General features: G+C 32.9%; 1 protein-coding gene across 7 annotated transcripts in view; it reads left to right on the top strand.

Moving 5' to 3' along the window:
• NIPBL (NIPBL cohesin loading factor) overlaps positions 1-14,361 on the top strand; it is a 197,997-nt gene that overhangs the window by 96,099 nt on the left and 87,537 nt on the right. For 5 of the 7 annotated variants that reach the window (XM_042233855.1, XM_004017042.5, XM_012097045.4 and 2 more), the window contains 4 exons: positions 2,192-2,352; positions 3,248-3,344; positions 6,664-7,290; positions 12,606-14,231. In XM_042233855.1, coding sequence (XP_042089789.1) covers positions 2,192-2,352; positions 3,248-3,344; positions 6,664-7,290; positions 12,606-14,231 — 2,511 coding nt within the window. The remainder of the gene's footprint in view (positions 1-2,191; positions 2,353-3,247; positions 3,345-6,663; positions 7,291-12,605; positions 14,232-14,361) is intronic. The other 2 variants (XM_012097046.4, XM_060400493.1) reach the window with 1 other exon arrangement.

Here is a 14,361-nt window from a genome sequence, read left to right as displayed (position 1 = left end):
TTTGTGTTGTTTGATTTGCTCATATACTCCTTATGTTTCCTACCAACTGGAATTTATCATTAAAGGCTCTATTAATTTCTAGTTTTATATTTTTGGAAAGGATACTAAAGTAATATGCACTTCATATTGCCTCACATCAGAAGACTTATAATCACAAGTGGCTTTGCTATTAATAATGTTTAGGTGGTAACCACTTCTTTTATAATGAACATAATTTTTCCTTTGCAATTAGTAAGTAATTTGTCAGATTATACTTTGAGATCACATAACTCTGTTTCCTATTAATCTTTATCCTAAAGGGTTTACCATCCAGTAGTGATTCTCTTTCCAATTCTGTCATTCTAAGATGGTATCTTGCATCAGTATGTAATAGTGGATTGTTAAGTAAATCATGTTGGATAGGTTGGCTAGGCATTTTGAAATTTTAGTTGATTCTTAGATCATCTAGAGGAAGAATGTTCTAGGTAGATAAACGGTTTACAGGTTTGTTTGTATTTTGACTCATGGAACTATAAGAAGAAAACATGAGGGTGAATTTTGGGTAAAGTTAGGTCAAGAAATGGGCTTCCCTGGTAGCTCAACTGGTGAAGAATCCGCCTGCAATGCAGGAGACCTAGGTTCAATCCCTGGGTTGGGATGATCCCCTGGAGAAGGGAACAGCTACTCACTGCAGTATTCTGGCCTGGAGAATTCCACAGACTGTATAGTCCATGGGGTCATAAAGAGTCAGACACAACTGAGCGACTTTCATTTACTCACCAAGGGTCAAGAAGGCCTTTCTAAGTAGGACTGTATTCTAGAAATGGGGGAAAAAACAAATTGATCATAAATTTCTATGTAGGAGAAGAGAACAAGTAAAAACAGGTAAATTGACTAAAGAAGTAAATAATTTACTGAAAAAGAAAAACAAATTGGATGCAGGTTTAATATGGTCAGCCTGGTTCACAATTAGAGATGTTAATCAAAATTAAATTGAAATAAAATTTTATTATAACTATCAGATTAGTGAACATGTTTTAGTATGCAGGGAAATTCAAACTTCATACAGTCTTCATAGGGATATAAATTGGTAGAACCGTTTTAGAGAGCAGTTTGACAATATCTATTTTTGTTTAAAATCTCCCTCAGTTCTTCAAAATCTGTCTCTTTTATAACTGCGGGAGTTTATAAAGCATGTTCAGACAGTTCCATCTCAAGTTCTACCAAGCATTCATGGAAAGGATATTCTAATTTTACTAGAACTAAAGACCTAAGTATGAAAAAACAAAACTGTGAAACTTTTGAAAGAAAATTTCGGAGAGTAATTTTTATGATTCTGTGTTAAGTAGGGAATCTGAATGTGTAATACACATGAAAAGATGCTTGGCTTCACTACTATTTAAGGAAAGAAACACAAAGTAACCATCAGAGACATTTCTCATCTTCATATTGATGAAAATCGTTGGCAAGAATATAGAGCAGCAAGAATACTTGTCTGTTACTAGTAAAGTGGTCATAAATAATTTGGAAAACTATTTGTTAATATTTAGCAAGGGTTAAAAACAGGAATATTTAGCAGTTTCACTCCTAGACACATTTATAAGTCATTATAAGAATACATAATACATTACAGCATTGTTTATGATGACAAAAATATTCAAGAAATCTAAACTACTAACATAAGTCTGGATAAAATGTATACATTATGCAGCAGACTATATGTCATTATTTATTTAAAATAAATTAAAACTACATCTATAAAAATAGATAATTTCAACACAATATTGAAATTGAAAAGTTATAGAAGAATATATACATATACCATTTATATAATGTGCTAAGCAGTAATGTGTTATTTAGGAATATATTCATTTATAGCAAAACTATAAAGATATTCATAGGTAGAGTAAACTCTAAGTTCAATAGTAGCACTTGCTTTTAGTGAATAAGAGGAAGAAAATAAAGGGGAGGTATATGCAGGTATATGGAGAGCTTCAACCATATCTAATATCTTATTTCTTTTCAGAAATCAATCTGAATGACTTGTGGCACGATGTTAAGATTTGATTAAGCTGTGTATAGTCAGCCAGCTTATATTAGTCTTTGTAATTTATGAAGAAAAAGTATTACTTGTGAACAATTATTGTTACTATCCTCTAAGAATTTTACCAGTTTATTTTTATAAATCTTTTAAAATTCTTATTAATTTCAGCATCGGTATCAAGTCCCATTGTTGCAGGTGGTTTGAGAAACCTACATGATAATAAAGTTTCTGGTTCGTTGTCTGGCAATTCTGCTAATCATCATGCTGATAATCCTAGACATGGCTCAAGTGATGACTACCTACACATGGTGCACAGGCTAAGTAATGACGTATGTAATCATATTAGTTATCATTAAGGTAATGAAATAGTTCTAATATTTGTCGCATAACCCAGTATTTCAATTCTATAATAAAAAGGAAATCTGTCTTTTTTTGAGGATTATACTATGTCTGAGAATTTAGCTGCACTCTTAAAGCTTAATCTAGAGAAGAGTTGCTAAACTCACCAGTAGTCTGATCCACAAACTAAGAATGATTTTCATAGTTAAGAGAACAACAGCAACAAGTAACTTTATGTGACAAACTGTGTATGACCCAGAAAATTTGTGCATTATCTGTCTCTTTATAGAAAAAGTTTGCCAACCTGTGGTCTAGAGGTTTAGGTCCTTAAATGAAATCATACTTCATCTTAAAGTATTTGTTCACACAAAGATGTCCTCTTATGAGCCTTTATATATTAGTACTTAGCTCTTTTTCCCTCTAAGACTTGTAAAAACCATTTTTCCCTGAAATTTAATGTTACTTTAATGTTATTGAAATAATCCACATACTAGAAATTTGTCTTGTTATTTGTTGGTGGTATTATCACGTTACATGTATTTAAGTTGAACAAAGATGACATTGGACTCTGCCTTCAAGACATTTACGTTTATGACCTAGTAGGATATTCAGAGCTCCTTTTGTATAAAATAGTAAACAAAAATGGAGCATACCAGTAATACCAGTTTTCTTATTCATTGCCATGCTTAGGCTGTTGATTGTTTTGGATACAGTTTCAATTCTTCTAAGATATACCACGAAGGAAACAGGAAAGTGCAGAAGAATTATGCTTTTGAATACCAACACTTTACCTGTCAGTAATCTATGTCTTTTATTGGTTCTCTTTAAGATTTCTATAAAGCCTCTTCCATCATTCAAGGTATAACTGTTATACTCTATTCCTAGGATGGAGATTCTTCAACAATGAGGAATGCTGCGTCTTTTCCCTTGAGGTCTCCACAGCCAGTATGTTCCCCTGCTGGAAGTGATGGGACTCCAAAAGGTATCATTGTAACTAAAATTTCCTTAAATTTTCATATTTCAAATTGAGTAAAGAATTCAAACTTCTTAATGCAGGTACCAAAAAATTATTCTTTATGACTTTCCATTTATTGTAGGAAAAAAAGGAACCTGTACTTACTTTTTCAGATATATATAGTATCATTCTTACTGATTACCCAATGGTCTTTTCAAACCATAATCCTTTTAATATTTCTTAAATATTTGAAATTATTGATCTTTCTCTCCTTGGCCTCCAAAACTTATTTTGTAGTGAATCCACCTGCTTTCCTTGTTTTTTCATTGTCACTTTTCCCTTCATTAGCTCTTTGTTCTCTCATTTCTCAAGATTTCTATCATTATATTTTTATCTTCTATTTTACTTTTTTCCTTGACTGTTTTACTCAGTTTTGATAGTAGCATTGGTTATTTTTGTGAACAGGACGCCAAAATCAGTGTCTTTGGTTCCAGTTCTGTCTCCCAAATTGTAATTTTTCATTCCAGACAAAACCTCTTCACATCTAGCTGATATTTTAAATTCATGTTCAAAATTTTTCTTGATGTTCTTTCTGCCATTTTTGTTGGGCTTAATGATATTTCAATCCTGAATTGTCGTAATCTTCTCTCACTTCTTAGATAGTCATTTATCAAAATCTGGCCTGTTCTATGTGAATTACTTCATTTGATCTCGCACATCTACTTTATTTCTGCTTACTAAAATCATGTTAATCCTTCAAGTTCTAAGTTAAATGGCTGATCTTCTGTGGACTCTCCCCTAGTGTCTCTAAGATGTTTATATTTTTTCTAATAACTTGTTTATGAACATGAATTTCATTTTCTGTAGCTTCTAATTCCCAAAGTACTTTGTGTAGTCTTTTGTGCATAGTAAAATCACAAAATTCTGAATTTAAATCCAGGTTTGAGCTATTTTAAAAAATACTTAAAACTGGGCTTCCTCAGTGGCTCAGTCTTGGAAGAATCTGCCTGCCAGTGCAGGAGACACTGCATTGGCAGTGTTTGATCCCACATCTGGAAGATCCCACATACAGTGGGACAACTAAGCCCAAGCACCACACCTACTGAGCCCACACTTTATGGAGTCTGCAAGGTGTAACTGAGGCCTGTGCGTCCTAGAGGCCATGCTCTGCAACAAAAGTTGCCACCACAATGAGAAGCCTGTACACCACCACCGAAGAGTAGCCCCTGCTTGTCACAACCTCAGAAAAGCCTGTGCAACAAGAAAGAGCCAATATGGTCAAAAATAAATAAGTCTCAGTTTAAAAAAAACACTTAAAACTAAAGTCCAGACTTAAAAAGAAAAACTTAATCATCCAATTTTGTTGGAGGAGAATATCATATCCACTTTAGAGAATTCGCTTTTAATTAATTGCAGTATAGCTGATAATAAATTTTAACTATTCATGAGAATTTCTAATTGTGGCCGTCTAAAACATGTACTGGGCTGCCTCACTGTAAAAATTTCTTTTTCATAGTTTATGTTCCAGGTCTTTGATTTGGGATATTCTTCATGAGGTGAAAGCTGAACTTTTATGAGCCATTCTAATTCAATAATTCTAATTCAATAATTAGAATTTTGAGCCATTCTAATTCTTTAATTCTATGAATTTTCAGGGATTAAAATAACCCAGTTTGTGAAAAAGAGAACAACTGCCAACTCCATTTGTAGGTTAAGTGTCAAAGTTAGGTACAAGTCTTACAGGTATTTTCAGAGTGAGAAATATTTAGACTGCCAGGGAGGAGAGTAGCAGTGGAATAGCTGGTTATTCTGGATAATGAGACCATTTTCCCTATAACTCTTGAGGATGGATAGATTAATAAATAGATGGTTAGATGGATAGATAACTTTAGATAGAAAGAGAAGAAAGCTAGAACAACTAAGCTCACTAACTTTCCTCCTCAGAAGCTTCTATTTCTGCTCATGCGGTTTTCCAACTAGTTTTGAATGTTGAATGCATCTTCAGTAAGCCTAGTTTGGTTTTTAGATTCATTGTTCGAATTTAAAGTTTGTTCTAACATATATATAATTTGACAGATAAATTTTAAGTGAAAAGACAATATGATGTATTATAATTCACACATTAGACAGATCTGGGTTTAAATTTTTGGTTTGCTAGCTATTTAATATTGGAAAAATTTCTTAATCTCTATAAATGTCATGTTAGTTTCTGCAAAATAGTTATAATACTCATCAAGATTGTTGTAAATCATTTAAATGAATTGATGTGCAACTTTGTACAAGCTCTGAGACAAAATAAGTGGGCCCAGAGTGTTAGTTTCATTTCTTTTTAATGTCTCCATAAAAGCTCCATCTGAAATCAGTCTTATCTTTGATGTAACTTCAAACTAACATTTGTAGTAAAAACACTGAAACAGTTTAAGACAAGCCTAGGTTTAAGTTCATTCTATAAAGCACTTTTACCTTGACTGATTTTTATTATTTCTCATGGTCTTTTAAAATTTTTACAAGTAGTCTAATTGACAAGTATTGTATATACTATTCAGATACAGTTCTACATTTGTTTCTAAAGCATGTCAATACAATTTTTCACCATTAAAACTTGTTAACAAAAAATTTTCCCATTTGTTTAGCTTATTTTTAGCACTTCCTTATATAGTGTTTAATTTAATGGACTCTGGGCTGAACATGTTTTATTGAGCATTGAAATTTGCTCAACCTGCATATTTTTCTAATAAAAGGAGGATTAGCAAGCTGAAGAGAGTATGTAAATGGTGTTAAGTGCGGGAAAAAGAGATGACCACATAAAGGTATAAGTTAATACTTTACCACCAATTTGTTAAGTAAGTGAAGACTAATCCCTGTAATTTTTCCCACTTCCTTTTTCTTATACCATTAAGTATTCCTATGAGTGTAGTCTCTAGGATTAATTTGTAACCTTTTTGTAATTTGACAAACTTATTCTTGCTTTAGATATGTCATTTTCTCTAGATAATAATTGAGAGTATAGAGATTATCATTCTTAAAACATTTGTGTTGCATCTTTAGAAAGTGAACTCTTTTGATGTTTTCAAGCTAAGTACTTATACTTTTAGGTGAAAAAATAAACATAGTACTGATCTGGAAGATGAAAACCCATTCTTTAATTCAAACCTGAGTCATCTAGCAGCAAGCTGAAAGACCATGGGGGATATATCGTTAGGCTTTCATAGTCTGTAAATAAGTAGCCGGATGAAATAGTTTACATTTTTTCTAGCAGTACTATATTGTTGCTTATTTAATGTATCATATGTCTGAAAATATAAAACTAGCACAACTGTTCCTTCCTGTTGAATTGTTTTTCTAGGATCAAGACCATCTTTAATCCTGCAGTCTCAGTCTCTACCTTGTTCATCACCTCGAGATGTTCCACCAGACATCTTGTTAGATTCTCCAGAAAGAAAACAAAAGAAGCAAAAGAAAATGAAATTAGGCAAAGATGAAAAAGACCAGAATGAGAAGGCTGCAATGTATGATATCATTAGCTCTCCATCCAAGGACTCTACTAAACTTACGTTAAGACTTACTCGTGTAAGGTCTTCAGACATGGACCAGCAAGAGGATATGCTTTCTGGTATGGAAAATAGCAATGTTTCAGAAAATGATATTCCTTTTAATGTGCAGTACCCAGGACAGACTTCAAAAACACCCATTACTCCACAGGATGTAAACCGCCCACTAAATGCTGCTCAGTGTTTGTCGCAGCAAGAACAAACAGCATTCCTTCCAGCAAATCAAGTGCCTGTTTTACAACAGAACACTTCAGTTGCTACAAAACAGCCCCAGACTTCTGTGGTACTGAATCAGCAACAGGTATCACAACAGGGACCTATATATGATGAAGTGGAATTGGATGCATTGGCTGAAATTGAGCGAATAGAGAGAGAATCAGCTATTGAAAGGGAGCGTTTTTCAAAAGAAGTTCAAGATAAAGGTAAAATAATCTCATTACTATCACTTCATACCCTTGGTGAATATATAATTATATAATGTCCTAACGTTTTTAATATTAACTCTTTTTTCTTATTATATTTTATGATTTCTAATGTTTCTCCTCAATTGTGGTTTTGTTACTAATGCTCATCCTTCAGAAGTTAAATTCTTAATTCCATTTTTTATTTTAAAGAACTATCTGAGATTTGGTAATTCTATAAAACCAAATAGGTCTATCACCTATTATATATCAAATGATTTTATCTGTGCTCATCTTCCAAAATGAAGATTGTTTCCACAAATTATGTTAACATAATTTTGCATCTTTACCTTTTTTCTACCTAAACAAGGTTAACCACTATAGATTATTTTGCATCAGTGGTTTTAAGGAAAAAGTGTGTGTATGTTTGTTATGCAGTTAGATTTTTCCCTTGGTTTCTAATTTTGTCATCTCAATGTGAATTTTTTTATGTAAAAAAATTAAGAAAGAATTTTAAGTTAGTATTAAATAGCAATAAGAATCAAGGATCTTTTGTTGGTGATTATAGTTAGGTGTTCCCTTTTGTCTGACTGGTTTATTAGGATGAATTTGCAAGACACCTGTTCTGTGAGTTTATGGACTTTCTTTTTGTGCTTTATAAAAAATTATAATGAAAGTAAATCCTGTGAAGTTCTTAGTTGTTTGGTTTGGTGAACATTATGTTTAAAATCTCTTGAAAATTTTTAGAGAGACTAATAAATCAGTAAAGTTAGTTATTTATAAATTTTGTCTCTACAGTAGGTGCATATACATATTTGACCATCCAAACCAAAGAATACTTTGATTTAATTTTATAGTTAAATATTCTAGATTTAGTTATAGTTCTTCAAGTTTCTCTTTGGTCATTATTAAACAAAACTTCTGATGTTGACTTGAAGTTGTTTTTATATATGATCTTGCTCATCATGTGACAGGATCACTTATAGATCATTCTGTATCTATGTTGAGAAACATGCAAAGATCATATTATGTTTCCTGCCTATCATGACATTTGTTTTTAATGTTACTGGAAGAATAAACTGTACTTGGTAATTGTTACATTACCATCTTTGCTAAGTGCAGAAATCACATGTAGATAGATGCAGATTAAAAAATTGCTAGAAGTCTTCATTTTATTGGCTAGGAAACTTTTTTTTTTAACTAGCAGATCATAGACATTAAAGATGAAATAAAGTGTCACTTGCCCTTTTTCTCTTTGCTTAGTAGTTTGGGGTTCAGGAAACAATTTTATAGGTTCCAAAATGTATCTTTTCCTCCAGCCTCTCATAAAAATAAATGCATATCAAGTGAAGAGAGCAATATTATTCAGCTACTCTTGATAATATTACCTTATTCCATTTCCTGAATCCTGTGACAGTTTTGTAAAAAAAGCATGTACTACTGTAATTTCTTTGCCAAGAAGTATTAGTTGCCTTGAGAACTTTTGCATGACATTTTAATTTGTGTTTTTAATAATTGCATTCTTTTAAAAAGAGTATGATTCTTTTTTAATGACTTAATTGTTGGAATGAAAGTGGAGAAAATGGTGAGCTTTTTCCCTTACTTTTTTGAACTTTTACTATATCATATTTGTTGAAACCATAGTTTTTACTTTTAAAAACTGAATGGAAATAAGGATAGTAAAATACTGGCTGCATGTTAGCAAGCATTTTAGACTGCTAACTTTTCTTTGGGAAAATAAAAGAAAACAAACAGAATACTGTTCTTCCTAAAACTTGTTATGTATATTTAAATTTTTATTATCCATCTTCTCTGTCATCTGTGATGGCGTGACTAAAACAAAGATATTTGAAAAGCTGAGTGGCCACAGTTGACTTACAATTTTGAAACAATGTAAGCTAACTTACAGAGGCAGCTGGTTCTGTAAGGATTTAAGGGAAAAGATGAACTGTCTGATTTTCAGTTTGATATAGATGATTTTTCTCAAATTGGTTATGCTGATTTGGCTGACCTTATATTAATGCTGTCCTAGCCTTCTTAGAGCCATGTCCCCATGACTTTATTTGAAAAAGGTTGGAATTTAGGTACTAGCTGACACCTTTGATTTAAATCTTGTCATTTTGTATTCAATTTCTGAATTGTGTAATGAGATAGTGTTTTATATATTAATAGTTATATTGAAATTTTGAGAAGATTAAAGGTTTGGTGTATTGCTCTAAGTTTGTAGTTGAGGTCATAAATTAAAGTTTTCTGAAGTGGTAGTCCCTTGAGAGATGAAATACTTCAAAGAAGTATTGAATGAATTTATCACTAGTTACTGCTACATCTTAGGACTATATTGTAAAATTGGTATTTACTGTATTCTGAGGCTTGGCACTGAGTACTTCTTTATAACTTTTATTGCTGGTAGTAAGAACAAAGAAGCCTACTTGGCTGGTCTACATGGTTTTGCTCAGAGCTCTGCTCTAGGTTATAAGCTTGTTTCCCATCATATTTGTTATAAATGAATGAATGAAGCATTCCCCTCAGTTGACCAGAAGTCAGAAACCTTTACCTTATGAATAAGATTAGAAAGTTCAGCAAACACGATTGTTTTGATAGTTGTGGAATTAAAGAAAAGGGACAGAGTACCCTTAGGAATATCTCCCGTAGGCTGTGGTATAGCCTAGTGCACTGCTGTCCACACAGAAGATGCTTTTCTGGCTGCTGTGTGTTCATGTCCCTCTGGCCTGTTCTCTCTTCCTTGGACAGTTTTACATACACCGACAGGTTAATTCTGTGCAACCTAATATTTTATAATGTTCCTACAGGACCTTCTTCTCAATCTTTTGCTCAACCTTTTAACATCTTTAATTACATAAATTAATTTTAAAGGGCTATTTTTCTTTGCTTCTGGGATGAGCTGTCATAGACATTAATATCTCAATGTGCTGAAAATACCTGCTTTCTGTTGTTAAAGAGGGGGTTTCTTTGTTCATCTTTGCCTGTTTCATCTTTTCCGAAGGTCCACTTTCCATGTTAGCAAGTTTAAGGAATGGCCTAGCTTCACTAATGTTTTTTATGATGTTAAAATATTCTTGCACTGTAACCCTTATTAGAAGTAAATTATTACCCATTGCCATTTGAAATAAGATACTGGGATTTGGGACAGGAATAGGACAATTAGTCACTTAGCCTGTACTTTGGTTTAGGGATGGGATGTTTTCATTTTTTTATAATTAGCTACTCTGTGTACAATTGCTCTGCTTGTTTTGCTTTAAGTGTTTTCAGTTATCACTTGTAGTAGACTTAGACAGGTGATATAGTTTGTTTCTTATAAGCATAATTGAGTTTATCATTTCTGTAAGGGTCAGATCTTATTTTCAAAATATCAGCATCAAGATGACAAATGTTGTTGGTCTCAAAATTAAGATATGTTTTCACGTGCATTTTCTTCAGGAATACCTAAAGTTTAATACCATAACTTACTAATTCCAGTTCTTTAGAAAGCTTACAGGTGTTGCAAATATTAACATGATTCTTAATAGAGATGGCTTTCAGTCATTAGGTGAAGGTCATGTAGTGAAGACCAATAACGAAAGTGAATAGACAAAAGTGACCTATGTGGATTCAGAGCCACTTTACAGGAATAAGTTTTTGGTGGAGCTGAATCAGATTGAGTGAATCAGAGTCTGCGTGCTTTTAACATATCCAAGAATCTTTGCAGTAGTAATGGAATTATTCTGGGTTTTACAGAAGAGGTGAAGTACCCTTCATTAGTTCAAAAATTAAAACTCTGTATTTAGCAATATTTTATGCATTGTAGAAAAAATTATCAGTTCTTCCCCAAACTTAACACATCACTCACGTGCAAATGCTTAAGTATTTTGTAATCTTTTAAAATTTAGCCTTAATGATATTTTAATGTTTTTCTAAAAGACAGATTGTTCATATTAGTAAAAGGATGAGCCACACATCCCTTAAGAGAGGTCTCCAGATGTTTGAGATCTATGTCAATAATTCTTAGATTCTTAGGTTATCATTTTAATGGCTTTCATAAAGCATATTTCATTGAAAAATATAAAAATCTTGGATTATGCTCATTTAAATTTCTAGATGCATGGATTTTTTTCTAAATGCTTATAAAAGTTTAAGGGATAAGTATAAGGTTATAAAGCATCCTGTTTTTAAGGTAATTATTTGGTGTGCCCTTTGGCAAGATAAAAAAGTTGTTTTGTGTGGCAGAACAGTCAGATGCAAAATTCTATAAATTAGTGTTCTGAGTGCTTTTTTCCTTAAATACTGATACAAAAAGCTTCATACACGTTTTTGCCAGGTTAGTTTTAACTAGGGAAAACAGTTTAATGATAACATAATTTATTATCATCATCATGTAGTTACTTTGCAGATGGAGAAAATGTAGTGATAGATTTGACTTCTGAATAACTGAAAAAGCAGAATGATTAGTTCCTTAAAAAAATTACTGGTAAATGTCTAAAATAAATTTTAGTAATATTTGATTAGATTATAAACTGTAGGGGGCTGCTGCTTCATATTTTGAAAACAAAATGATGGAATTTTGATGTATAAAAGCATCATTACTATTACAAACGTGTTTTTTTCTCCCCAGAACTTGGTTCCGTCATATTTAAGGGGTTGTTTTTAGTGATCACTTTGACTTTTCACTGTTTGATCCTCTTTTTCTTAAATAATACTTTATCATATTAATGAATACTGTAAGGGACTATAAAGATGGTCCTAAAAAATTTTTTAAATAACTGTTAAAATAGCCAGACAATTCAGCAAGTATCATTAAGGCAAAGTTTCAAGGCTCTATCGTGTTATATATTTTATGAACTGTGCATTAGCTTTTAAATTACATTTGTGCTGTTGACACCTTGAAGAATTTGAATCCTGGATCAAAGCTTAATAACTATTATGTTCTTTTTTTCCTGTCTTACTCTCCTCATATACTTTTTTTTTTTTTCAGTAACATGATTTCTGTTTTCTTTTGGGTTTTATTCTTTTTCATACTTTCCTTACATGTGGCAAAAGCACCTTGTTTTGTATGTTGGCATTTGGGGGTTCTTTGTAGTTTTTATTAGATTAGCAGTTTAAATTATCTTTTTACTCTAGTCACAAAAATTTCTTGAGGTACAGCAGATGTGAATATTTCCTCAAACCTTGGTTTAAAAGTATTATGCCATCATGCCTACTATTTTATATATGCATATTGACATTTGATTCACCACATATTTTTAAAATGTGACTTTAAAATAGTCAAAGTCCATATGGTTTTTAATAAGATAAGAATATATGTCTATTACTGATACTGAATATTTATCTTTGAATTTCAGATAAGCCTTTGAAAAAAAGAAAACAAGATTCTTACCCACAGGAGGCTGGGGGTGCTACAGGAGGTAATAGACCAGCTTCTCAGGAGACGGGTTCTACGGGAAATGGGTCAAGGCCAGCATTAATGGTTAGCATTGATCTTCATCAGGCAGGAAGAGTGGACTCTCAGGCCTCTATAACTCAGGATTCAGACTCCATAAAAAAGCCTGAAGAAATCAAACAATGTAATGATGCACCTATTTCTGTTCTTCAGGAAGATATTATTGGAAATCTTAAATCTACACCAGAAAACCATCCTGAGACTCCTAAAAAAAAGTCTGATCCTGAGCTTTTAAAGAGTGAAATGAAACAGAATGAAAGTAGATTGGCAGAGTCTAAACCAAATGAAAACAGATTGGTAGAGACGAAATCTAGTGAAACTAAGTTAGAAACTAAACTTGAGGTACCAACAGAAGAACCTAAACAGAATGAGAACAGAATGATTGAATCCAGACAAAATGAGAGCACCACAGCCGAGCCTAAACAAAATGAAAATAGACTGCCTGACACAAAACCAAATGACAACAAACAAAATAATGGCAGATCAGAGACAACAAAATCAAGACCCGAAACCCCAAAGCAAAAGGGTGAAAGCCGACCTGAAACTCCTAAACAAAAGAGTGATGGGCGTCCTGAAACCCCCAAACAAAAGGGTGATGGACGGCCTGAAACTCCAAAGCAGAAAGGTGAGGGCCGACCTGAAACTCCAAAGCAAAAAAATGAAGGTCGGCCTGAAACACCAAAACATAGACATGAAAATAGGAGGGATTCTGGAAAGCCATCAACAGAGAAAAAACCTGAAGTGTCTAAACATAAACAGGACATTAAGTCTGATTCACCTCGGTTAAAATCAGAAAGAGCTGAAGCCTTAAAGCAGAGACCTGATGGGCGATCTATCTCTGAGTCACTAAGACGTGATCATGACAGTAAACAAAAGTCAGATGACAGGAGTGAATCTGAACGACATCGAGGGGATCAGTCTAGGGTTCGACGACCAGAAACATTGAGATCCTCTAGTAGAAATGACCATGGCATTAAATCTGATGGTTCAAAACCTGATAAACTAGAAAGAAAACACAGACATGAATCAGGGGACTCAAGGGAAAGACCATCTTCTGGGGAGCAAAAGTCAAGACCTGACAGTCCTCGTGTTAAACAAGGAGATTCTAATAAATCAAGACCTGATAAACCTGGTTTTAAATCTCCAAATAGTAAGGATGACAGAAGGACAGAGGGTAACAAGAGTAAAGTAGACAGTAATAAAACGCACCCTGATAATAAGGCAGAATTTCCAAGTTATTTGTTGGGGGGCAGGTCTGGTGCGTTGAAAAATTTTGTCATTCCAAAAATCAAGAGGGATAAAGATGGCAATATTACTCAGGAGACAAAGAAAATGGAAATGAAAGGAGAGCAGAAAGACAAAGTAGAAAAAATGGGATTAGTTGAAGATCTAAATAAAGGAGCTAAACCTGTAGTTGTCCTGCAAAAACTGTCTTTGGATGATGTTCAAAAATTTATTAAAGATAGAGAGGATAAATCAAGAAGTTCCCTTAAACCTCTCAAGAATAAACCATCAAAGTCAAATAAAGGTAAGAATACTTACTCGATGTCATCTGTATTCTAGTGAGTTTTCTTTTAAGTTCTAGGGTTACTATGGATTTAAAAATGGAAATTTACAAAAATTGAAACACTACTGCATGAAAAGAAAACAATATAAAG

This window comes from Ovis aries, chromosome 16 (assembly GCF_016772045.2).
Source record: "Ovis aries strain OAR_USU_Benz2616 breed Rambouillet chromosome 16, ARS-UI_Ramb_v3.0, whole genome shotgun sequence".
Classification (NCBI taxonomy): Eukaryota; Metazoa; Chordata; class Mammalia; order Artiodactyla; family Bovidae; genus Ovis; species Ovis aries.
Note: the sequence above shows the minus strand (reverse complement) of the source record. Positions and strands in the feature narration are given on the sequence as shown.